Source organism: Neovison vison, chromosome 2 (genome assembly GCF_020171115.1).
Source record: "Neovison vison isolate M4711 chromosome 2, ASM_NN_V1, whole genome shotgun sequence".
NCBI lineage: Eukaryota > Metazoa > Chordata > Mammalia > Carnivora > Mustelidae > Neogale > Neogale vison.
The window spans coordinates 107,807,449-107,831,856 of record NC_058092.1 but is presented as its reverse complement, the minus strand read 5'-3'; the positions used below and the strand labels follow the sequence as shown (position 1 = coordinate 107,831,856).

General features: G+C 49.2%; 1 protein-coding gene and 1 long non-coding RNA gene across 2 annotated transcripts in view; both read left to right on the top strand.

Moving 5' to 3' along the window:
- The window catches only part of LOC122900509, a 32,938-nt gene extending 31,549 nt beyond the window's left edge, over nucleotides 1-1,389 (top strand). Inside the window, exon 3 of the long non-coding RNA XR_006383241.1 lies at nucleotides 1,351-1,389. This is a non-coding gene — a long non-coding RNA (uncharacterized LOC122900509). The remainder of the gene's footprint in view (nucleotides 1-1,350) is intronic.
- Nucleotides 1,390-11,248: 9,859 nt separating this feature from the next.
- On the top strand, nucleotides 11,249-20,659 carry SELENBP1 (selenium binding protein 1). Its single transcript, XM_044239227.1, has 13 exons — nucleotides 11,249-11,264; nucleotides 12,935-13,023; nucleotides 15,550-15,606; nucleotides 15,784-15,896; nucleotides 16,154-16,339; nucleotides 16,838-16,958; nucleotides 18,061-18,243; nucleotides 18,511-18,689; nucleotides 19,137-19,215; nucleotides 19,307-19,428; nucleotides 19,690-19,782; nucleotides 19,960-20,078; nucleotides 20,259-20,659. The coding sequence occupies exons 2-13, from the start codon at nucleotides 13,020-13,022 to the stop codon at nucleotides 20,419-20,421; spliced, it is 1,419 nt and encodes a 472-aa protein (XP_044095162.1). The 5' UTR covers nucleotides 11,249-11,264; nucleotides 12,935-13,019; the 3' UTR covers nucleotides 20,422-20,659.
- Nucleotides 20,660-24,408: the final 3,749 nt, after the last annotated feature.

Below are 24,408 nucleotides of genomic sequence, written 5' to 3'. Positions count from 1 at the left end.
GTTTCTGGCTGAAAGAGAAATGGTGTCACAGAATGCTTGCTGGTTGAGGATATAAATTGCTCTCTGTGGGCAGCACTACATTCTTAGAAGGTTTTGCTGTAAATGAGTCTCCTGTCAGGTCAACTCCTTCTTTTTTTTTTTTTTTAATATATTTTTTTTCTTTTTTTAAGATTTTTATTTATTTATTTGAGAGAGAGATAGTGAGAGAGAGGATGAGCAAGGAGACGGTCAGAGAGCGAAGCAGACTCCCCATGGAGCTGGGAGCCCGATGTGGGACTCGATCCCGGGACTCCGGGATCATGACCTGAGCTGAAGGCAGTCGTCCAACCAACTGAGCCACCCAGGCGTCCCTTTAATATATTTTATTTATTTATTTGACAGAGAGAACAAGTAGGCAGAGAGAGGGGGGAAGCAGGCTCCCCGCTGAGAGGTCAACTCCTTCTAAGGGATGGTGTACGTGATAAGATCCAAGTCTGTCACTGTACAGTGAAGAGCTTGGCTCAGAAGCCACATTGTGTGGGCCACCATGGGAACGTATGAGGCATCCACAGGTGGTGGTAGTGGTGGTAAATGTATGGGGGCAGGGAAAATAAATCCAACTATGAAATTGCCTTCTAGAGAGAACAAATTCCCCCCATCCTTGTTGAAGAGACCTAATATAAGCATCCTGTACCAGGTGCTGGTCTGGTCTGGTGGCTTCTGTAGCCCAAGGGAAACTTTAGCAATAGCCCCCACCAAGTCAGACACGGTACGGGCCAGTCCGTCCTGTGAAGGCCATGTGAAGCCTGTATTCTTGCTGCCACAGCCACTTAGGTGGCTCCCTTCCAGGGAGGAGACCTTATGTATGATGATAAGGGGTCCCAGCAACACAAATATTCTTATATTCTGGGACCTGGCTATGAGGCCTATGCACAAACCTTCTTTCTACACTCCCTGTCCCTCGTCCTCTAATTTTTGTATCCAAATCTGTCCACCTGGCCAAAGACTGGCCTTGCCCATGAATCCGTAAAGATCCTCAGACTATGTCTTCTCCCAGTGGAACCAGTGACGCATTCTACTTTAAATTTTATCCACTGAAGGATTTTCTTCCTTCGCTAGCTGCCAGGACTATCTCAGAAAACACTGCTAGTCTTTTTGTTGTTGTTGTTGTTGTTGTTTCTAAAGAAAGAGGCATTTATTAATTTTCTGTGAGCTGAGAAAAGAATCGTTAATTATGTTTGAAAGCAAATATCCTGATAACAAAATTCCATGTTTAAAAACTTCAGTTTCCATAAGTTTTATAACATTTTTTTATTGTGGTAAAGAACCTATAACATTAAATTGACCATCTGAACACTTTTTTTTTTTAAGGTTTTATTTATTTATTTGACACAGAGAGAGAGAGAGCACAAGCAAGGGGAGCAGCAAGCAGGCAGAGGGAGAGGAGAGAAGCAGGCTCCCTGCTTAGGCAGGAGCCCAGCGAGGGACTCGATCTAAGGATCCTGGGATCTCGACCTGAGCCGGAGGCAGGCACTGAACAGACTGAGCCACCCAGGCTCCCCCTGAACCCTTTTAAAATGTACAGTTCCGCTGTGGGTCTGTGCAACAGATCTCCAGAACTTCAGAAGAGCTTTCTTGCTACAGTCGGAACACGAACACTTACTGAATGCTCAGTGCTATTCAAAGAGTTTTACATATTTAATCTTCAAAACAACCTATGTGGGTAGGTATTTTTTTAACTATCTCTCTTTCAGAGACTGGGAAAGTGAGGTACACAGAGGTCCAATTACTTGCCCGGATTCATGCAGCTAGAACTGTGGAACCGGAATACAAACACAGGCAGTCTCGTTCTCCAATGTTTGCTCTTCGTCTCCTAACAGACCACTGCTGCCTGGTGATGGTGTACTGTGGAGAGCCAGCTGCCTGTAATCCTAGCTCCAGTGCTTTTTTCTTTCTCAATATCTTTCCTGAAGCCATTGGGCCAGACTGAGAAGGAGCCGTTTTTGGCAAGACAGGGCGAGCTGGACGGCACATAGGGGCATTTTGTGGTTCCTCTAACCCTCAGGAAGTTCTCAGGCTGCATCCTGCTGTTCTTGGAGGTGAGGAGTGTGGTGCTCCAGAGATCCTGGGCCCACTAAGTGTATCGGATAATCCTCGATTTATGAAGGGGCTTGGGCCACAGAGTCACAGTGGCCCATGTTTAGTTTCTCTTGGAACCCAGAAGCCCACAAGAGGCTGTTTATCAAGAGAGGAGCTGTTACCTGCTGATGTGGGCTGAGCCTCAACATGTCTTCTGGCCACCCGGGGGCGGGGGGGTACTCTCCTTCTGGCTTTTGCTTGCCACACCCGGATCACCCCAATCTGTAGAGCTCTATTGGATCCACTGAGTCCCAAGGCCCCCAGTGCAGAAGTGTTGAACCACAGCAGGAGCAGCCGGAGAGCCCTTCTCTGTCCCAGACCCCACGGTCAGAACACTGTCTCTGCCCCTGCCATTCTAGTACGGCCCTGGCTCCTCAGGCCTCGAGAGACCCTGGAAGCTTCTGCAGCATTGCTTGCCACCCACACATTTGCCTGGGCCCCCATGATTTGCGTGCCCACCACTGTTCTACTTCTTTGCATCTGAGCCCTCCTTGGTGCACCAGTCCCACCCAGACTGTCACAGGTTTGCTCCCCCCTGCAAAGGGATCTGGGAAAGCGACTATCTGGCCTCTGTGGGTCCTCTAGCAGTGGGTAATCGATTGTCTTGGACCAGAGGTAAAAGGGGCTGTCGGTGCTTGCCCTGCTCGCCAGCCCCAAAGCGTGAAAGACAAAAACAACCCATCTCCAGGAACTGTAGCCAACGTTCTATGATTCACTGCATTCGAGCCAAGCTGTTATAGACACAGAGTCTAAAATGGGCTGCCTAGATTAAAATTCTGGGCTCCGTTACCCACTAGTCGTGTGAGTTGGAGCGAGTTACTTCCTTTTAGTATGCTGTAATTTCCTTATCTGTAAAATGGGCGTAATAAAAGAGTCTTCACTTTATAGGTTTGTTAATAAGGATTAAATAAACTAGAGCATGTAAAGAGCTTAAGGAAGTACCTGGCACGTAGTAAACTTTTATGTGAGTGTGGGGTTCACTTTAAAGTGCTTAGAACAATAGCAAGGCTATACTAAGCATTTCCTAAACGATATCTGTTGTTATGGTTATGACCTGTTTATTCCCTGTTGTTGAGGTATTTCTATGGACTGTGTCCTAGAAGTGGAATTCCCAGGTAAAATGCTATGCACAATTTAACTTTTGGTAGGTATTGACAAACCACCTTTGTTTGGGGGGGGTGTTTGTTTTTAATATTTTATTTGTTTATTTGACAGAGAGACACAGTGAGAGAGGAACACAAGCTGAGGGAGTGGGAGAGGGAGAAGCAGGCTCCCCATCCCCAACCCTCCCCCAAGCAGGGAGCCTGATGTGGGGCTTGATCCCAGGACCCTGGGATCATGACCTGAGCTGAAGGCAGATGCTTGACGACTGAGCCACCCAGGTGCCCCTACAAACTGCCTTTGTTTAGAAAGGCACCAGTTGACACTCTCACCAATCCTGAATGCTGCCTGCCCTTTTCCTCATGTTCTATGACTGGATTTTAACCATTTAAATTTTTGCTCATCTGATAGGCAACAGTGTTATTATATTCTTTCACTATTTCAATTTTTGAATTATGCATGCCTTTCAAGCTTACTATACAATGTAAAAAATACATAATTAATACAAATGTGAAAAATAAAAATTCTTCCCTATAATCCACTTAGAAGTAACCTGTGTTGGTTACCTTTGGTAAGTTTGGTATGATAAAAGAAGTTTATCTCTTCAAATCTGTTTCTACAAACACATAATCATATATATATATATATATATATATATATATAGTATGTGTTTATATTATATACTAAATTAAATTATATAGTATAATTATGTACTATGTAGTTATAAATTATAATTTAAATTAATTAGTTTACTATATAAATGAATCAAATTAAAACTCTGTGGTTTAACTAATTAATTTTACATCTCATTTTAATTAAATGGGATCACACTATTTTTTGGCCCTTTCCCCCCTCAACCATATTTCTTGAGTATCCTTCCACGTCAAAATGTATAAAACTACATTGGGGTTGGGGCGCCTGGGTGGCTCAGTGGGTTGGGCCGCTGCCTTCGGCCCAGGTCATGATCTCAGGGTCCTGGGATCGAGCCCACATCGGGCTCTCTGCTCAGCGGGGAGCCTGCTTCCCTCTCTCTCTCTGCCTGCCTCTCTGTCTACTTGTGATCTCTCTCTGTCAAATAAATAAATAAATAATCTTAAAAAAAAAAAAAAAACTACATTGTGGAGGGTATGTGCTACGGTGAGTGCTGTGAAGTGTGTAAACCTGGAGATTCACAGACCTGTACCCCGGGGGATAAAAATATATCATATGATTATAAAAAATTAAAAATTTAAAAATTTAAAAAAATGTATAAAAGTAGGGGCTCCTGGGTGGCTCAGTGGGTTAGGCCTCTGCCTTCGGCTCAGGTCATAATCCCAGGGTCCTGGGATCCAGCCCCGCTTCGGGCTCTCTGCTCAGCAGGGAGCCTGCTTCCCCCTCTCTCTCTGTGTCTGCCTCTCTGTCTACTTGTGATCTCTGTCTGTCAAATAAATAAATAAAATCTTTTATAAAAATGTATAAAACTGGGGCACCTGGGTGGCTCAGTGGGTTAAGCCTCTGCCTTCGGCTCAGGTCATGATCCCAGAGTCCTGGGATTGAGCCCCACATTGGGCTCTCTGCTCAGCAGGGAGCCTGCTTTCCTCTCTCTCTCTGCCTGCCTCTCTGCCTACTTGTGATCTCTGTCTGTCAAATAAATCATATCTTTAAAAAAAATGTATAAAACTATACATTATGGTTGCTTGGTGTTCATGTTATGGATGTTCATAATATATTTATCTATTCCCTTATTGGTTGTTTCCAACTTTTCACTATTATGAACCATGTTGCAATGAACATCTTATTAAAATATTTGAATACTTGTCTATTTCCACAGAGTAGATCACTAGAAGTAGATTTCATCTGAAAATGTTGCTAAGTATTGCTAAATTGCCTTATTTTATTTTATTTTTTTATTATTATTTTAAAATTTTATTTTATTTATGGGGGGGCAGAGGGAAGGAAGAGAGAGACTCTTTTTTTTTTTTTAAGATTTTATTTATTTATTTGAGAGAGAGAGAGACAGTGAGAGAGAGCATGAAAGGGGAGAAGGTCAGAGGGAGCAGACTCCCCATGGAGCAGGGAGCCCGATGCGGGACTCGATCCCAGGACCCTGGGATCATGACCTGAGCTGAAGGCAGTCGCTTAACCAACTGAGCCACCCAAGTGCCCAAAGAGAGAGACTCTTAAGCAGGCTCCACACCCAGCATGGAGCTTGACATGGGGCTTGGTCTCACAAACCCAAAATCATGACCTGAGCCCAAATCAAGGGTCAGACACTTAACTAACTGAGCCACCCAGGACCTGCTAAACTGCCTTCTTAAAATGTCTCACCATTTTACACCTTTGCCAAAGCATACAAGAGTGCCCTTGTCCCTACACTTCTTCCAGCACTGAATATTAACAATCTTTTGATTTTTGAAAATCATATCATGTTGTTTTTGCTGCAACAAGTATTTCTTGGGGCACCTGGGTGGCTCAGTTAGTTAAGCATCTGCCCTCAGCTCAGGTTATAATCTCAGGGTCCTGGGACCGATCCATGTGTTAGGCTCACTGCTCCGAGAGTAGGCTGCTTCTCCCTCCCTCTGCCTGCCCCTCGTCCTGCTTGTGGCCTCACTCATTATCTCTCCCTATCTCAAATAAATAAATAAAAATCTTAAAAAAAAAAAAAAAACCCACATATATTTCTTTAATTACTAATGAGATTGCATATCTTATGTTTATTAGCCATTTATCCTTCATTTTCATATCCTAGGAATATTTTTCTATTGTATTGTTTGTCTCTTTCTAATTGATATGTTAAAGATCTTTGTATATTAAGACCAATCATTATTTTTTCAGTTTAAGCCTTTTTATTGTATTTTTTTATTTTTTATTTTTTTAAGAGATTTTACTTATTTATTTGACAGAGAGAGAGAGATCACAAGTAGGCAGAGCGGCAGGCAGAGAGAGAGAGAGGGGAAGCAAGCTCCCTGCTGAGCAGAAAGCCTTACGCGGGCCTCAATCCCAGGACCCTGAAATCATGGCCTGAGCTAAAGGCAGACCATGAACAGATCAACTGACTGAGCCACTTAGGCGCCCTCACCCTTTTTAAACTTCTGAGCAGTCTTTTGATAAGCTGAGACAGAAAATCCCAAAATATTCCCTTTCCAGACAGCACTTTCCATCTTTCTATACTTGGCCGTGACCCTGGGGAGTTCCTAGGGGAAGAGCAGGCCGGATACAGTGTATGAGAGACAGAGGATTCAGGAAGGTGGTGAGGCTCTTCCCTAGACCTTCCTCTGATTCCATGTAGGACTGAAGACAAGGGTCCTAAAGCTTCAGGATTCCTGTGTCTTTGGGACACTGGGACACTCTTCCCAGGCAGCATTTGGGTGAAGAGGTGAGAAAATGGAGGCCTTAAGAAGGAGAAGACTTGTTCCTGCCCGTTCTGAGCTTAGTAGAGAAACTGTGACTCAGGGATATGACTCCAGGGGCCAAAGGTTCTTCCAGCCTCAAATAGAAAGGCTTTTATTTTCCTTTGGATTTTTTATTTACAGTATTATAACATGTCCAAAATGGAGGCTTGATTAGGGGTTTTGATGGCTTAATTTGGGCCATTAACCAAGACTGATGTAATTCTTTCTTCCCAGGGCCTTTAACCGAGAAGGTACAAGCCAAGCGGGCCTCTGTGAAGTTGGAGATGATGCATAAAAGCCATTTTATGGGCTCTTGTCTCAGCTTTTCTGGAGCCAGGCTTGGCACAGAAGGAAGGCTAGGGCAGGAGGGGCAGGGGAAGAGGTAACAGCGAACTTTCCCCCACATCCCTGTGACTGATGATGCTGTTCCCTCTCCTTGACTACATAACTGGATTCAAACCCACTTCACCTTTTCTTCTAGTAGATTAGATATGTGACAACATATGTAATTTCTGTTCTTTTTTTTTTTTTTAAGATTTTATTTATTTATTTGACAGAGAGAGATCACAAGTAGGCAGAGAGGCAGGCAGAGAGAGAGAGGAGGAAGCAGGCTCCCTGCTGAGCAGAGAGCCCGATGTGGGACTCGATCCCAGGACCCTGAGATCATGACCTGAGCCGAAGGCAGCGGCTTAACCCACTGAGCCACCCAGGCGCCCTGTAATTTCTGTTCTAATCAGACACTTCTTCACTTGAACTTGAGTCTGTCTTCAAGGTATCTCCTTTTTTCACCCACAGATTAAAGAGATTGAAGAATAGAAAGCTATGAACCATCTTCAGATCTTGATTCAAATAGACGGTAAAACAAAAATTGATGAGATGATAGGGGAAATTTGAACACTGAATATTTATTTGATCATAGTAAAAACTTACTATTTGTCTAGGTATGCTTATGACATGGTGGTTTTTAAAAAAAAGAATTCTAGGGGTTCCTGGGTGGCTCAGTGGATTAAGATTCTGCCTCCAGCTCAGGTCATGGTCTCAGGGTCCTGGGATCAAGCCCCACGTTGGGCTCTCTGCTCAGTGGGGATCCTGCTTCCCACTCTCTCTCTGCCTGCCTCTCTGCCTACTTGTCATCTCTCTCTCTCTCTCTCTGTCAAATAAATAAATAAAATCTTTTTTTTTTTTTTAAAGATTTTATTTATTTATTTGACAGAGAGAGACCACAAGTAGGCAGAGAGGCAGGCAGAGAGAGAGAGAGAGGAGGAAGCAGGCTCCCCGCCGAGCAGAGAGCCCGATGTGGGACTCGATCCCAGGACCCTGAGATCATGACCTGAGCCGAAGGCAGCGGCTTAACCCACTGAGCCACCCAGGCGCCCCTAAATAAATAAAATCTTTTTTAAAAAAAAGTTCTAATCTTGGAGGAATATGTACAGAAATATTGATGCCAGAAATATGACCATGTCCAGGGTTGACTTCAAAACGATCCAAGGTAGAGGAGGGCTGGGAGGTAGAGATGAAGCTAGATGGGTGACGGGCAGACTTTTATGGAAGGTGGGTGGTGTACCTGCAGGTTCATTATACTATTCTCCCTATTTTTGCATATATTGAAATTTTCCCGAGAGGTAGACAAAGACACAGAAAAAGCTCTCCCTCTCTCAATCTCTATTCTTTTCCTCTGTCTCCAGGAATGGGGAAACAGTTGCTTTTTTAAACACTTCCCAGTGTCTCCCTTGCTCTTATCATCAGAGGCAGGCATCTGATAAAACTAAGTCACACTTAACAACTCAGGGGGAATCCCTACAGCGGCAAGGTGAGAAGAGGCTGCCTCATCCTGAAGAAAGACACTGTGCGTGGCAAAGTTTCCAGCATCCATGGCAATCCTAAAGGGAGGACATTTCCGAGCGGTTTGGGGGGGGCGGGCAAGAAGCCCTCTGAGCACCTCTAAAATCTTGTCCCTTGTAGGAAGCCCTGGCAGAGGGCTTTCTTCCCCCACCCCCTTCTCTGAGCTCTGTTGTTATTCTGGGCCGCAGGCTTTGAACTCAGCCATTTGCAGAGACAGGGAGGTGCTGTGAAATAAGCGAGAGCAGCTGGTCGAAACTCTGTTTCCTCTGATGTGAGATGAAGGAAAAAGCTACTTAGGCGGCCAGGTTTGCTGTGGGCAGTCCCTGAGCCGGCTGCTAGCAAGCAGGACCCGGCCTGGCGCCAGCCACATCTGGTAACAGATTCTCAGAAAATGTCCCTGCCTTCTGCAGAGGGTGTGGAGCCGGTCTGGTAAAACAAGGAGGCAGGAGCAGGACAGGGCTCATAAACTCTGCTTAGCTGGTAGAAACCTCAACCTGCCCAGCAAGTCCTACCTCAGACCTCCCCAGGCTGCTGCGGTAGGAACCACAGACCCTCTGTATAGTGGGTTGTGATGCTTCTTTGCAGGCAAATCCGTGTATAGACTGGACAACCTTGTCGAACCCCCGTCTGCTCTCAGCCACCTGCATTATCCTGTGTCCTTCATAGCACTTCTTGGCCATATGTGATTGGTTTCTACGCTTCCTCGATTATCAGTATGTCATCTCTATGAAGGCAGAAACTTTGCTTCCTTCCCCACCCTGTCCACCAAAACAGGTGCTCCAGAAGTGTTTGTGGAATGTGAGAATGAATAACGTGTGTCCCCAAGGAAAGGGCAGATAGGCCAAAAACAACAACAACAAAGTTAATACCCTTATTTGGGGTCTTGGTTACAAAAGTAATGCATGCTTATTATTTTTTAAAATATGCAAGTGTCTCAAGTAAAAATGGAAAATTATCCCCTTCCCTCCATCACCCCTCTCCAAAGGTCATATTTGGATGTAGTATCTTTCAGATAGCACGGGGGTTGGGTATCCCTTACTCCCTTCCTACCATGAAGACCCCACTGCTCAGTTCAGGGGACGCCTTCTTCACTGCTCTCCCCACTCCCAAGAAAGGGCCTCGGAGAACCCCCGGAGACAAAACACCACAGCTTGTGCCTTCCTTCTGGTGCTTCTGCCTCCCCGCTGCCTCCCCGCTACCATGCCCCCTCCTCACCCCTGCCAAAGCCAGAACCAGACAAAACACAAGAAGACCCCAGAGTAGTTAGAAAAACTGGGAGCTCTAGAGTCAGATGAACCTGGAATTCCTGCTCTGCGTCTTCCCAGGTGCCTTTGGCCCCTTCTGAGCCTTAGGTTCTTCCTCAGTAAAAGGGAAAATGAGTTACCTACAAGACTGGGGCGTAGCAAGGGTTAACTGGGACTCATGTGCAGGGGTGAGTGTGACCAAGTGGTTCATACTGGTTAGTTCTGCTTTCTTCCTGATATCACTCCCCTGGCTGGACTTTGATTGTTTCCCTGTCGCTTTTATTTTGCTAGAGAGGAAGAACAACTTTTTTTTTTTTTTAAGATTTTATTTATTTGACACAGCAAGACACAGTGAGAGACGGAACACAAGTGGAGGGAAGGGAGAGGGAGAAGTAGGCTTCCCGCCTAGCAGGGAAACCGATGCAGGGCTCCATCCCAGGATCATGGGATCATGACTGAGCTGAAAGCAGATGCCCAACAACTGCCCAAGACCAAGAAAGTTGGTCTACTTTCTTTTTTCTGTTTTGGTTGTTTGTTTGTTTGTTTGTTTGTTTTTTAACATTTTTAACATTTTGATTCTTGGAGACTCCAGCTTCATCATCTCCTCCCCCTTTCCTTCTCTGGTTTTAATCCTTCCTTCCTCCCTTTGCCATCTTACCGAACGAACGGTGGTCTCAGGACCTGTTTCAAGAGGTCCATAGAAATCTGGCTGAGGCTGGAAGGGAAAGGGAGGAACCAGCAGCAGGGCTCCCTGCCCCCAAGGCTGCAAGAATCCATTTTCTGTCTGTGGAGATGGGGCAGAGCCAAAGTTCAATTACATAATCACCTGGCTATTTAGCGGCTAGCCTGATAACCTGCCTCCTCTAATATTTACTGAGCTTTTCTAGAACTTGAAAGAGCAGGAAGGAGCATGGGCTGCAACCAGCCTTCTTTGCAGTGGCCGTGCCCAGTATCAGGATTGTGTACAGCCTCCTGGGACAAACAGACCTGGGCTGCGGTCCTACCTCCCCAGGGCCAGCCCAGGGTGGGAAGCTCTCTCCCCATATCCCTTTGTGTGGCTCTGGGAGTCTGCCAGCTCTGGTTGGACTCTGGTTGGCTAGGAAAGGGCAAATCAGATAGAGAAAGGAGCCCTTAAGTTCTTGAGAAGCAACATTTGGGATGCTCAGGCCACAAGGAGGCTGACCGGGGTGGCCCACTATGGGAGCAAAAATGCCAGGGGTCATGGACACCACTATTACCAGCCTGAGTCCTCTCCCAGGACTGCCTCCACCCGTAGCCCTAATTCGGACAACTCTTCCCAAGCACCTTGCAGGCTCTGGAGGAAACCTTCTGGGAGAAAGCAGCAGGTAGAGGCTAGGGTCCCATGCAGGAGCCGTCGAGCACGCCAAGTCCAAGGTCAGGGCATGCAGAGCTGGCAGTTCAGGACTAAATGGTGCTTTGCAATTCTTGTCTAGAGCCAGCAAAATCACAGCTTCTTTAGAGGTAACAGCTCAGGGACTTTGGATGAGAGGGTGAACATGGGCTTTCTTTCTCTTTCAGATCTTGGATGTTGGTCTACTTCATGCCCCAAAGCAGGGAAGTGGAGGAGGTATGAGATGAGACCTCAGGAGGAGGGGGAGGAGGCCATAGTGGTGGGCTTAAGGCAGGGTAAGTGGAGGCCACCAGCAGATGAAGAAGGAAGCTAGCAGAGGCAAAGAAGCAGCCATGATGGGTGGCCCGCGGTGGGACAGCTGCCTCCACAGGGTCATCTGTGGCACATGCCTGGCCAATGGTGCCCTGGTGAGGATGTAGCAGTAGGAAAAAGCCAGGAGAGGTTGAGTGTTACTGGGGAGCAGGGGGTAAGGGAGCCTCCCTGTCCCAGGCAGCCACGTAGCCTCCTCCTGTGTGGGCCCTCTCATCCAGGGGAACGAGGAGGACAGATCCCCATCATACAGCAGCCCCGTTTTGTTCTCCTTCCTTCCACTCCAGTTTGGGAAGTCCATGGATCTTTCCGCCGGCAATCTGAAGACCAAAATTTGTCCCTTTCATTAGCCAATAAAAACTTCACCCCATAGCTTTCATCCAAGGAGATGAAAGTAGCTTCTGTAGACACAGAGTCAGCAGGTACCTAGAAGAGGGGGGCAAGGTCACCCTTGTCAGGCAGCCAGCTGCAGGAAGAGGGGTGGCCCTTGGCTTCAAGATGAAGAAGTATTGGGGGCCCTTCAACCCCAGCTTCTCTGGATGAGGGCAGCCCCAGGGAGAGCTGACAGATCAGGCCTCAACCCTGCCTTTGTGAGCAGTTACCATTTGCCCGGACGCCATCCCACGGCCCTGGGACACTATCCTAGCCAAGCACTATCCTGGCCAGCACCAAATCCTCCTTCTTTCCTGGATGATTGGAGAGTTTTGTGACTCATCACAGGCCAGTGAGGGACAGTGGCACCCTGCTGGGCTGCCCTGGGGCCTTGTTCTCCACCTTGGGAGCTGCTGAGGTGCCAAGCGGAGAGATGAGGGTGGGGAGGACTCAACTTCCACCTCCTGAGATTGATGAGGGTAACAGAAGGGGGTGACGGGCACTGCCAACTTCCCTTCCACTTCAAAGCTCAAGGGGAATACATGAGTGTGAGACATGGGTGAGCAACTGAGGGTGGGTAAGATTGTGCCTTTTGGCCTGTGGATGTCCGGAATAGGAGGGTAATTTTAGGAGAGAGCTGACCCTGGCTGTGGATAATAGCAGATGGGCCCAGGGCCCTGAGTTCCCCTCCATAGCAAGAAACAGATCCAAGTCCAGAGGAGAGCCTCTAGATGCAGGAACACCTGCACGCCTAGGCTCACAGGAACACCGCAGACACGCACTCCCATGCACACACGCACAGACCCACACGGCATAAACATTCTGTCAGGCACAGGCTCACATAGGTGCACACAGATGTGCCCAAGTCCAGACACACAGGAACACTCCCACTGGCACATTTTCACACACAGAGAGACACACGTACACACCCAGGGGCTACACACAGCTATACAAGACCATGCAGCCCCACAAAGTCCATGTGCCCAGGCACCCACAAAAGAGATGCGCACACAGACACACACACACACACACACACAGTAACTCAAACACCAGCCTGGTGGGGAGGGAGCCGACTGTGTGAGAGAGTCCTGGCCAGATGCCATTGATCTTTCCCTTTTTTGCTCTGGGCTGCAGCCCAGGCCCGCCCCCTACTCCACCCCGCCCCCGACTGGTTGTATAAATTCCTTCCCTTTGCCCCTTTCCAGCACAGCCTACTTGGACGCCTGCGTACCCCAGCTCTCTGCTCCCTCCTGGCAGGCCGGTCAGGATCGCAGCATAGCAGCAAGCAGCATGGGTAAGGAGGGGGCCTCCTGGCAACCCAGTACCACCATCCTGCTGCCCACAATACAGGGACTGACAGAAAAGCTGGGTGGGGAGAAGCTAGTTAGGGGACGGAGTGCTGGACTCTGCTCCACTGTCCCCACCCCTACCCCTGCATTTCCCAGGTCAGCCAAAGTTTCTAGAGCTGGAGAAGAGGAGGGTGGGTGGCCCTGGGCCCTCCCCCGCCCCCCCAGTGGGTTCCCACTGCAGCCTGGAGCCAGGGGCCTTTCTGCAGCTGGGAAAATCTGGTAGGGGTGGAGGAATACGTAAGGAGAACCTCTTGTCCCTGGCTGTCACTGGAGGTGAAAGATAATCCTCATTCCAGCCCTGGGCCAGATTTTTACTCCAGAAAGTAGGAAACCCAGGCCTTTGGGGCCAGTTCACTCTCTAACCACCTTGAACCCCCTTGAAAGGGAATGAGAGCCCACACACTCTCACTGTTCCAGTACCTCCCACCCTCCTAGACCCAAAAGTCCCCCTATTCGTCGTCCTCTGGCTCCCAGATGTCAGGCTGAGGAAGAATTTGGGTCTGCTTGGGATTATCGATATCTTTGTCCCTTGCATCTGACTCTTTCCTGGACTGGCAGAATACCTACCAGCCAGCCTGACACTGGGAAGACCCAGTGAGCTTCCCCTGGGTTCATCTCAAATCCAAAGGTGTTCAGAGATCTTGCTTGAGGTGCTTAGAGGACAAGGAGGGTGCTTCCCAGCAAGCACATCGATGCTCCTAGAGACCTGGAGTTGCAAAGGGCCTGAAACGCTGGGAGTGGGGTGGGGAGGGGACGATGATGCCACCAGCAACACCTCTCACACCTTCTCTGTCTTTGTTCCGCTTTGTGGTTTTCGAGTCTCTGTCTTGAGTCTTGGAGTTTTGAATCTTCTGTTCTGTGTCCAGCAACCTCCTTCCTCTCCCCCATGCCCCCTGTGCCAGGCCCTGGCACAAGTCCCCTTAACTGTTTTGGACTGGACCTCTCACCCTGCCCCATCTACCCCAGCCCTCTCTTGGGGCACCAACTACAGGCCCGGGATTTCTGTCCCTCAACCTCCTCGTTTTCTGGCACAGCCCTACCCATATTTATACAGTGCTTCTCCTTTACAAAAGTTCTTTGTGAATACCTTGGCTTATTTGACCTTCATAGTCACCTAGAAAAGAAGGTAAGATATGATTACCCTCTTTTAGCCAAAGAAAAGGAGAAAGTGAAGAGAGCAGGTATCAGATCTGGACCTTGAAACTAGGTTTCTGCACTCCAAAACGCTGTTGCCACTTCTTGGCCTCCTGTCACTTGGCTGCCCTGAGTAGAGGACCTGGTTTCCTGGCTGAGGGCCTGAGCCCCGGCTCCTGGGGAGACTTGACTCCTAGCTCTTCCTGCCTCCCCCAGCCTCCCCACGTGCGACGCCCCCCCCCCCAGGCTCCCCCAGTCGACAGGGCCGTGGCCAGAGTGGCCCTGAGCCAGAGCAGGGAGGCAGCGCCCAGTCCTGTGATCTCCACTCCGGGATTTCCTCCAGCCTGCCCTCCCTCTGGGCTATTCCTCAGCTCTTCCTCCTGGCTCCAAACCCTTAGCCTGAGGCCCAGTCCCTTGCGCCTGGCCTTCTCAGCAGCTGACTTTGGTCCGGTAGAGCTCTGTGGCTTCTGTTGCCAGACTTAAGGGACAAGGAGGGCCACACCCTACAGCTCTGCTGGGTGGGCTCTGAGCCCCTCAGAGATGCACCAAACACAGATAAAGGTAGTGGGCTCACAGGTAGGGATACAAACTGGTCTGAGGACATCCAGGTGGTAACAGCCCTACAGCCTTGAACTTCAACCTCCTGTTCCCTACTAGACCTTCAGCTAAGTCACCCAGGTTCTGGCCAGCAGCCTGGGGTCAGGACCCAGAAGGGAGAAAAACAGGAAGTGAGGAAGTGTCCCGGGTCTGGGTAGAGATACTGTCTGCAACAGAGTTGAACAGGTACCACCCTTGCTAGCTGGGGGACAGCCAGGGCTGACGGGCTCTGATCAAGTCCAACGCTGCACACTTGACTGAACCTTCCTGTTTACTGCTCCTAAAAGCCCATTGTGGTGTTCTTATTACCCTCTTTTTACACTCCGTGTGGAAGTGGGTTAAGTAACTTGCCCAAGCGCCCATGGCTACTTAGTGAGCAGCTGGGCCTGGGGAGCAAGTTGTCATGTTAACCGCTATATGGGCAGCCTCTGCTGCGCTCACCCTTGTCCTGCCGTCCCTTGGGTCCTGCTTGATTGTCTGTCCATCCTCAGGTCCTACCTGTGCAGCAGCTCTTTCTGCCACAGACACACACACAAACACTCTCTCTCTCTCTCTCTCTCTCAGCAGAGCTTTCAGGGGCAGGGAGATGGGTAGTTGTGATGGGACCAGAGTTGACACACGACCTGGGACAGCCTGCCTCTGCCGGCCGGCCGGTGGCAGCACATGGGTGACGGCACATGGGGAAGGAGCCCTCACCCTCCAGAAAGTAGTCCAGCCAACACGCCCCATTGTTTCCACAGCTACAAAATGCGGGAAGTGTGGACCCGGCTACCCTACCCCTCTGGAGGCCATGAAAGGTCAGTGGGCAACATCTGAAAGCCCCCCGGAAAGGAATTCTACAAGCCAGTACCTTCTACTGATTCCACAGCTAGTGGGGGTGGGAGCCCCGAGACCTCAGCCTTGGGCACACCCAGTGCCGCCCCTATCATTCCTCTCCACCCTGCTGTCCCCACTAACTGCTTGCTACCCTTCAGGACCCAGGGAGGAGATTGTCTACCTGCCCTGTATTTACCGAAACACTGGCATTGAGGCCCCGGATTATCTGGCCACTGTGGACATTGACCCCAAGTCTCCCCAGTATTGTCAGGTGAGGTGGAGCTCCGGCACTGGTGGGCCCTGAGACCCTTCCTCCAGCCCTGGCCACAGCAAGGCCCTTTCCCAGCTCCAGCCTTCTGCACCCTCCTTTGGGTGTGACTGTAGATTGTGTTCACTGCCAAAGGGTGCCCCTGAGGTCTGGGTCAGTGAAGAATTCCCGCCTGTGCAGTACTGCCAAGCCCAAGTGGATCCAGGGATCCCAGATGCATGGTCTGGGTGAGCATCAACCCTCCCCCTCTCCCCTCAAAGGTCATCCATCGACTGCCCATGCCCAACCTGAAGGATGAGCTCCATCACTCGGGATGGAACACCTGCAGCAGCTGCTTCGGGGACAGCACCAAGTCACGTGACAAACTGATGCTGCCCTGTCTCATGTCCTCCCGTATCTATGTGGTGGATGTGGGCTCCAATCCCCGGGCCCCGAAGCTACACAAGGTATGCCCCTGCCTTTGTTGGTGAGGAACCCGGGGGTAGGGGGTGGGGGAGGTGGGCAGTGGAGGGGTGGGCGTAGCTTTTCAATTTGTTTGTTTGTTTTCATTTTCTCTCCCTTAAGCAGGAGCCTCCAATCCTTCCTTTCAACAAGTTGTTAAGTACCTTCTTTGTGCCAGCACTCACTGCTGGCTGCTGGTGCTACAAAGTTAACGCTGGCAATGGCCAGGAGAAGCTTCTGGTCTCACAGGGCTATGAGACAGGGGGAGAGAGAGAAGTCACTGCTTTCTGCCTGCAGAGTTAGCGGTCTCTCAGACTCTCCCTTGCTGCTCTGCAGAAGCTTCCAGATTGAATCTCTGCCCTAGTCCCACTGGGAAAATTGGGTCCATGTCTTGAAGGAAAAGAAGGTGGGGTCAGCAGACAGGAGTAGGGGAATGGGGGAGTCGTGGGCAGGTCCCTCCCGGCCCTGGGAGATTTCTGATGCCATTCCTTACCCTTCTCCAGGTCATTGAGGCTGAGGACATCCATGCCAAGTGTGGCCTGGGCTACATCCACACCAGCCACTGCCTGGCTAGTGGGGAGGTGATGATCAGCTCCCTGGGAGACCCCAAGGGCAATGGCAAAGGTATCTGCTGACACTGTAGGCACACCTGTGGTGAGAAGAGATCCCAAGCTGAGGGATGACCTTCCAGGGAGAACTAGAAGACTGGGTCTCCTCCAAAATTTAAACCATTGTCAATTAACTTCAGTTGTTCCCATTATTTCTAAGAAGATGAAACCTGACACTTAGAAGCTATAGTCAGAACAGCCCACCGTGAGGAATGTGGGCACAGACATGGCCCCAGAAAAAGGCATACATTTGATGTCAGCCTTTATGAATTCAGGAGCAAGTCTCGCGGTCCTTGGGATCCTGCATCTTCACATTTGCTCTCTCATTTATGGTAGGATTAGGACTGACACAAAATGTCTGCTATGTGCCAAATACAGCCTCTGAGGGAGCCACTACCAGGATCTCTGGTCTCCAGATCAGAAAGCGGGGCACAGATTGATAAATATCTTACCCAAAGTCACAGCTAGTGAGTTGTGGGTGGAACTCCAACCCAGGAATCCAGATCCAGCTGCGTCTTCATCACATGCCAGGCTGCTTCCCTCCAAACCTTACCCGTTTTTGTCAGGGTCCTCCATCTGATCAGAGCGGAATATCAGCTACTTCTCAGAGACCAGAGGAACGTGACACTCCTAGATTCAGTAACACTGAGGAGTTGACATCTAGTTGTATTTGCAAAGAGTTGCCCAAGTGTCATAACAAGGGAAAATGTGTTGGGCATTCATGTTGAATGAGAAGTAAATATAATTTGCCTGCTCTAAAAAAGTAAAACAATGTAGTGAGCGGAATGCAGCCTAGACTCTGGGAGGAACCCCACATAGAATAGGAGGCTGGGCAAGAGCAGCACGGGGTGCTGAGTCCCAGGCTCTTGGCTCAAGAGGACAGAAAATTTCCCCTAGGAAGGGGATGAAATTGTTGGCCGTAGGGGTACCAGAGTAGGTCCCCACCTCCCACCCAGTCCTCTGGGTGGGACCCTCTGGACACCTGAATTGAAGGAACTAGCAAATCCAGTGGGAGGAAAGGGCACCTGACAATGGACTTGGAGCCTCTTGGACATGCCTCGAGGTGGGTGATGGTAGCATCTCTATTGCCTCTACCTGCCACTTCCTTCCCTGCTCAGGGGGTTTTGTGCTGCTGGATGGAGAGACGTTTGAGGTGAAGGGGACATGGGAACGGCCTGGGGGAGCCGCACCTATGGGCTATGACTTCTGGTACCAGCCTCGACACAATGTCATGATCAGCACTGAATGGGCGGCTCCCAATGTCTTTCGAGATGGCTTCAACCCCGCTGATGTAGAGGCAGGTGAGAATCCCCTCCAGAGGCCGGCTGGAGCCTGGGCATGCACACTGCTCCTGTCTGCTTGGAAACCCCTCTCCGGGCTTCTTCCTCCTATGAACCCAACTCTTGGGGTGATGGTATAGGATTGTGCCAAATACTCTGACTTGTTTAGGCGTCTTTCTAATCCCTCCAGCCGGTTTTTCCACTTTCTGCCGGGGGCTGTGTGGAAGGTTTTGCCCACTGCCCTGACCTGATCCTGAGCCCACCCTCTGGCCCCGTCCCCCACCCCAGGGCTGTATGGTAGCCACATACACGTGTGGGACTGGCAGCGCCATGAGATCGTGCAGACCCTGCCTTTGCAGGATGGGCTCATCCCCCTGGAGGTCCGCTTCCTGCACAACCCCGATGCAGCCCAGGGCTTCGTGGGCTGTGCCCTCAGCTCCACCATCCAGCGCTTCTACAAGAATCAGGTGACATGTGTCCTCAGGCCTTCTCCTCCCAGAAGTCCCAGCTTGTACCTCTGCTAGTCTTCCAGAACCACGAGCTACCCCTCTCTCTAGACCTGGGCCCCTCTGCCTGGCTCTGCTAGCCCAAATTATCCAGGAACAAAATCCAAGGCCACCTGCTCCATCTTGCTTCTCTCCTAAACTCTCAAGTCCCATTTATTTGTTCAAAAATTATTTGTGAGTTTCTACAGTAGGCACTGTGCTGGGTGCTGGGAATGCAGTAGAGAGAAGCCGACATCATCCCTATGTTAAGGGGCCCATGTGGGCTTAGACCCTGGTGGTAGGAAAACCCTGAATCTGCTGTCTCCCTGTAGACAGTGGGCTCTGGAAAGACCCAGCTCCAACCTCAGTCCCCCAGTCTCCCAAGCTCACCTCTCTGCCTCCTCACCTCACCCCCACCTACCAATACAGGGAGGTACTTGGTCTGTGGAGAAGGTGATCCAGGTGCCCCCCAAGAAAGTGAAAGGCTGGCTGCTGCCCGAAATGCCAAGTGAGTGTCCAGGGGAGGGTGGGAATCAGGAAGGGACTCCTGGCTTGGGGAATGAGAGTCCTAAAGCCTCGGCACCACACCTACACCCCAGGCCTGATCACGGACATCCTGCTGTCCCTGGATGACCGCTTCCTCTACTTCAGCAACTGGCTGCATGGGGACCTGCGACAGTATGACATCTCTGACCCACATAGGCCCCGCCTCACGGGACAGGTGGGGTGCTAACAGAATGAGGAGCCAGAAGGAGGGCGGAAGAAGAAGTCTGGGGATGAGGGAGAGGGTATGAAGTGGCTGAAGGATGTTAAAGGAGGTGGAGGGAGAACAAAAATGGGAGGCTGAGGGATAGCGCAGCCCAGGACTATGGGGAGCTGTGGCTACCTGCAGGGAGCGGGGAACATTGGGCTAGCTGTTCTTTCTGTGGTGTCCTCACCTCCCACCATTATCCTCCCTTATGCTCTGGATCTCCCCACCCAGCTCTTCCTTGGGGGCAGCATCGTTAAGGGAGGGCCTGTGCAAGTGTTGGAGGACCAGGAGCTGAAATGCCAGCCAGAGCCGCTGGTAGTCAAGGTGAGGAGCTACCTCCCCTTGCCCTCCCCCTGACAACTCCCTCCTCGCAGCCCCCATCCGGGCTCATGGGACCCTCAGATCCATGCTGGGGAAGTATGGGGTGGGGGGGGCATACTCCATGATCCCCCTCCAAGGACCCATGTGTTGCCATGGGGCTGACCCCCTGGTTTTCCCAAGGGGAAACGGGTACCTGGAGGCCCCCAGATGATCCAGCTTAGCCTAGACGGGAAGCGTCTCTACGTCACCACATCGCTGTACAGTGCCTGGGACAAACAGTTTTACCCCGATCTCATCAGGTGAGAAGCAGACAGCCGGGGCTTCCCTCCCTCATGTTCCTCTCCCAGAAGACTCCTTGGGCTGCTTCCACCCTACAGGCCCTGCTCCTTCCTTAGGACCTAGCCCAGCATCACAGACTCTTGGGGGAAGGGGATGGGCCACCTGTGACCTCTCTCTTTTCCCCTCCCTGTTCCCACCAGGGAAGGCTCCGTGATGCTGCAGATCGATGTAGACACAGTAAGGGGAGGCCTGAAGTTGAACCCCAACTTCCTCGTGGACTTTGGGAAGGAGCCTCTAGGCCCAGCCCTGGCCCACGAGCTCCGCTACCCTGGCGGTGACTGCAGCTCTGACATTTGGCTCTGAAGTCCAGCCCTGGTAGCCACTCCGTATCTGAGCCCACATTTCTTCAGAGACCTGGTTTCGTTCTGCTCCTTTTTGGCCCCCAACCCTTGGCAGACTGTCCCACAAAAGCCAAACCTGAGGTTGCTGGAATGTGTTGAGTAGTGTCTTCTCTTACAGATCACTGCTTTGTGTTGCTCTCTGGCTGTTTTTACATGAGCTCTTGGACATTATTTGGCCAAGAAATAAACTGGTGAACCTAGTGATCACCTCATCTCTGGGGGCACGGGGTCTGTGACTTCTCTTCTGCTGACCCTTCGTACCTTGCATAGGAAAGTCCTGGAGAGTACTCCAGGGGAGGGGTGCCTGGGTGGCTCAGTCGGTTAAGTGTCTGCCTTCGGCTCTGGTCATGATGCCAGGGTCCTAGGATTGAGCCCTGTATCAGGCTCCCTGCTCTGCGGGAAGTTTGCTTCTCCCTCTCCCACTCCTTCCCACTTGTGCTATCTCAAATAAATAGGTAAAAATCTTAAAAAAAAAAAAAAAAAGAGTACTCTAGGGGAGTGCCTAGTTTATACTAGTGATGACAACATGATGCTAAGGGTGCTCTGATCTCTCCTTTATGGCCAGACAGAATGTGGAGCTCTGGGAGGTTGTTGTCACAAAGAGACCTGGGAGGAGAGAGTGTCAATTGGTGTTCCTAAACTTGACTATTTTTTAAATCCATGCTTTCTTTCAATGAATGTAAAGTTTCACCCACCACCCCCAGGAGAGTATAGTGTGTCGCCTCACACACAAGGGACACCCCAGGCCCGTGACATGGATGGTGCAATCTGCTGGCGAGAGTACTGGGAGAACATAGAGCTGTCAGGAGGTTAGGCCTGTCACCTCCCATCTGGAAGACAGGAATATGAGCAGGCAGGAGGGCCGGAAACGTCAAGGGGAACCAATCCAACAGACCAGGCCTGACCCTCTTGTGTTCAGACCTGGACAGTGTTTTAGGACCTTGCCCAAAGCAGAAATGTCTCCTTTTTCTGCAATAGGTCTTTATTCTTCATGGAAGGAATGAGACAGGAGTGTCAGGAACCTAAGAGACAAAAGCTAGGCAGTAATTCTATTGAATCCTTTACACCTCACCCAAAACAATACCAAGCAACATTCACGTATCAGCCTATGTTCTTCTCTGCCTTCCACAAAGGTGTCTTGTTTGAATCAATGAATGGATGAATGAGTGAATTTTTAAGTTATCTTGTTTAAACATTGGAAGAGTCTAGGACTCCCAAGATGGCCAGGGCATCCCCAGAGTGGAACATACTTCTTTCCTTTGGGGTCTCTAAATATGCTCCTTGAAAGATCTACCTCCACTTAGTCCTCATTCCATCACCCTGCCTTACCTGCCATCTGGGCCAGGTTATCACATCCTTTGGAAAGCCGCCTTCACTGACTCCCCAGGGTGGGGGCCTCCTGCACTTAACCTCAGCATGCACATATGTATCATTATACTGTAACTCCCTGTTTATTCCCAATACCTGGCTTGCATCTTAGCACATAGCGTGCTCTAATGACTAAATGAATATAAAGGAAGTGTGTGGGATGAGTGAGTTACAGCGAGCCTTGGGGTGTAGTGGGTCTTACCAGATGTTTCTCTCCTCAATTTCTTCCCTGTCCTTTTCAATAACCAAATTGCTTCAGAAAGAAAAAAGGATCATATAGTTCTACATCATTTCCAAATATTTCTAAAACCTTAAAATTCCATTGGACCAAATGAACCTCAAACACGTACCAGACCAGAAAGCAAGGAAACTATGAAAACTACAGGGGTTATGTCTAAAGGACATTGGCAAAAGCCTGATATCTAGATTACATGAAAAAATCCCGAAATTCAACAGTAAAAACCCAAAAATTCCAATTTGAACATGGGCAGAACACATGAACAGACATTACACCAAAGAGGATATAAAGATGGCAAGTAAGCACATGAAAAGACAACCAACATCACTGGCCACTAGGGAAATTAAAACCTGTGATACCACTACACACCTATCAGGATGGCTAAAATAGAAAATAGTGATAACACAAAATGTTGGCAAATGTGGAAAGACTGGATTGTTCATACATTGCTGGTGGAAATATAAAATGGTATAGCCATTCTGGAAAATACTTGGGCAGTCCCTTATAAAGACCAAACATGCAGGGGGAGAGCTAAGATGGTGGCATAGTGGGAAGAACCTAGGCTTGCTAGCTTTGTCCCTTGAACACAGCTAGATAGCTATCAAATCATTCTGAATACCCAAGAACAGGACCTGAGGACTGAGGGAACAAACTGCACAGCTAGAGGGACAGAAGAGGCCACATCGAGGAAGAAGTAAGCAAAGTCACCTTAAAAGACAAAATAACCCTCAGGCTTGAGCAAAAAAACATAAAAAAATAAAAAATGACCAAACATGTACTTATATGACCCAGCAATTAACTTTGGGGCATATATCCCAGAAAATGTATGTTCACACAAAAACCTGTATAGAGTTGTTCATAGCAGCTTAACTCATAATAGCTCCAAACTGGAAACCATCCAAATGTCTTTCAGTGGATTCATGGCTAAACTGCTATATCCATACCATGAACTACATAAACTCAGCAATAAAGAGGAACTAACTACTGGTACACACAGCAATCTAGATGAATCTCAAGGGAATTATGCTGAGGGAGGGGACCCAATCTCAAAAGGTTACATACAAAAAAAAAAAAAAAAAGGTTACATACAGTATGATTCAATTTATAGAACATTCATGAAATAACAAAAGTATAGGTTTGGAGGGACACCTGAGTAGCCCCTCCCCTCCTAAAAGAAATAAATTTAAAAAAAAATTTTTTTTTTTAAAGTATGGAAATGGGGCACCTGGATGGCTCAGTTGGTTAAGCCTCTACCTTTAGCTCAGGTCATGATCTCAGGGTCCTGGGATCAAGTCCTACATCGGGCTCTCTGCTCAGCAGGGAGCCTGCTTCCCCCTCTCTCTCTGCCTGCCTTTCTGCCTACTTGTGATCTCTCTCTCTCTGTCAAATAAATAAATATATATATATATATTTTAAAGTATGGAACTGGAGAATAGATCAGTGCTTGCCAGGGCTTAAGGATGGCACTGGGGAAGGGAGATTGTCTATAAAAGTATACACAGAGGATCCTTGTAGTGATGAAACTGGTGTGTAGTTTGATTGAAATGATGGTTACACACACCTACAATATGATAAAAAATTGTATGATAAATATACATACATATACATGTAAGTGAGTGTGTACAAAGCTGGTGAAACCTGAGTAAATTTGATGCATTGTATCAATGTCAGTGAGTTTCCTGGTTCTGATATTGTGCTGTGGTTACACAAGGTACACCATCGGGGCAAACTGGGTGAAGGGTTCATGAGCTCTCTCAGTATTATTTCTTGCAACTACAGGTGAATCCACAATTCTCTCCAAAGAAAAAAAATATCACGTGAGTCAACTTGAAGGAGCTTCCACTGGCCAAAGATAGAACAATTTGAGTTTCAAAAAGAATAATAATTGGGGGTGCCTGAGTGTTGGTTAAGCATCTGCCTTCAGCTGGTGTCATGATCCCAGGGTCCTGAGATCAAGGCCAGTTTCAGGCTCCCTGCTCAGTGGGGAGTCTGCTTCTCCCTCTGCATGCTCTGCCTGCCACTCTCCCTGCCTATGCTCTCTCCCTGACAAATAAATAAATAAAATCTTTTTTTTTAAAAGAGTCAGGTGTGCTGATATAATGAGTGTCTTCATTAAAACGACCTAGAGTGATGAGTTGGAGAATGGAAGAGATACAGATAAAACAAGATTGATGAGACATTAATAATTCTTAAAGCAGGGGGCGCCTGAGTGGCTCAGAGGGTTAAGCCTCTGCCTTTGGCTCAGGTCATGATCTCAGGGTCCTGGGATTGAGCCCCACATCGGGCTCTCTGCTCAGTGGGGAGCCTGCTTACCCCCTTCTCTCTGCCTGCTTGTGATCTCTC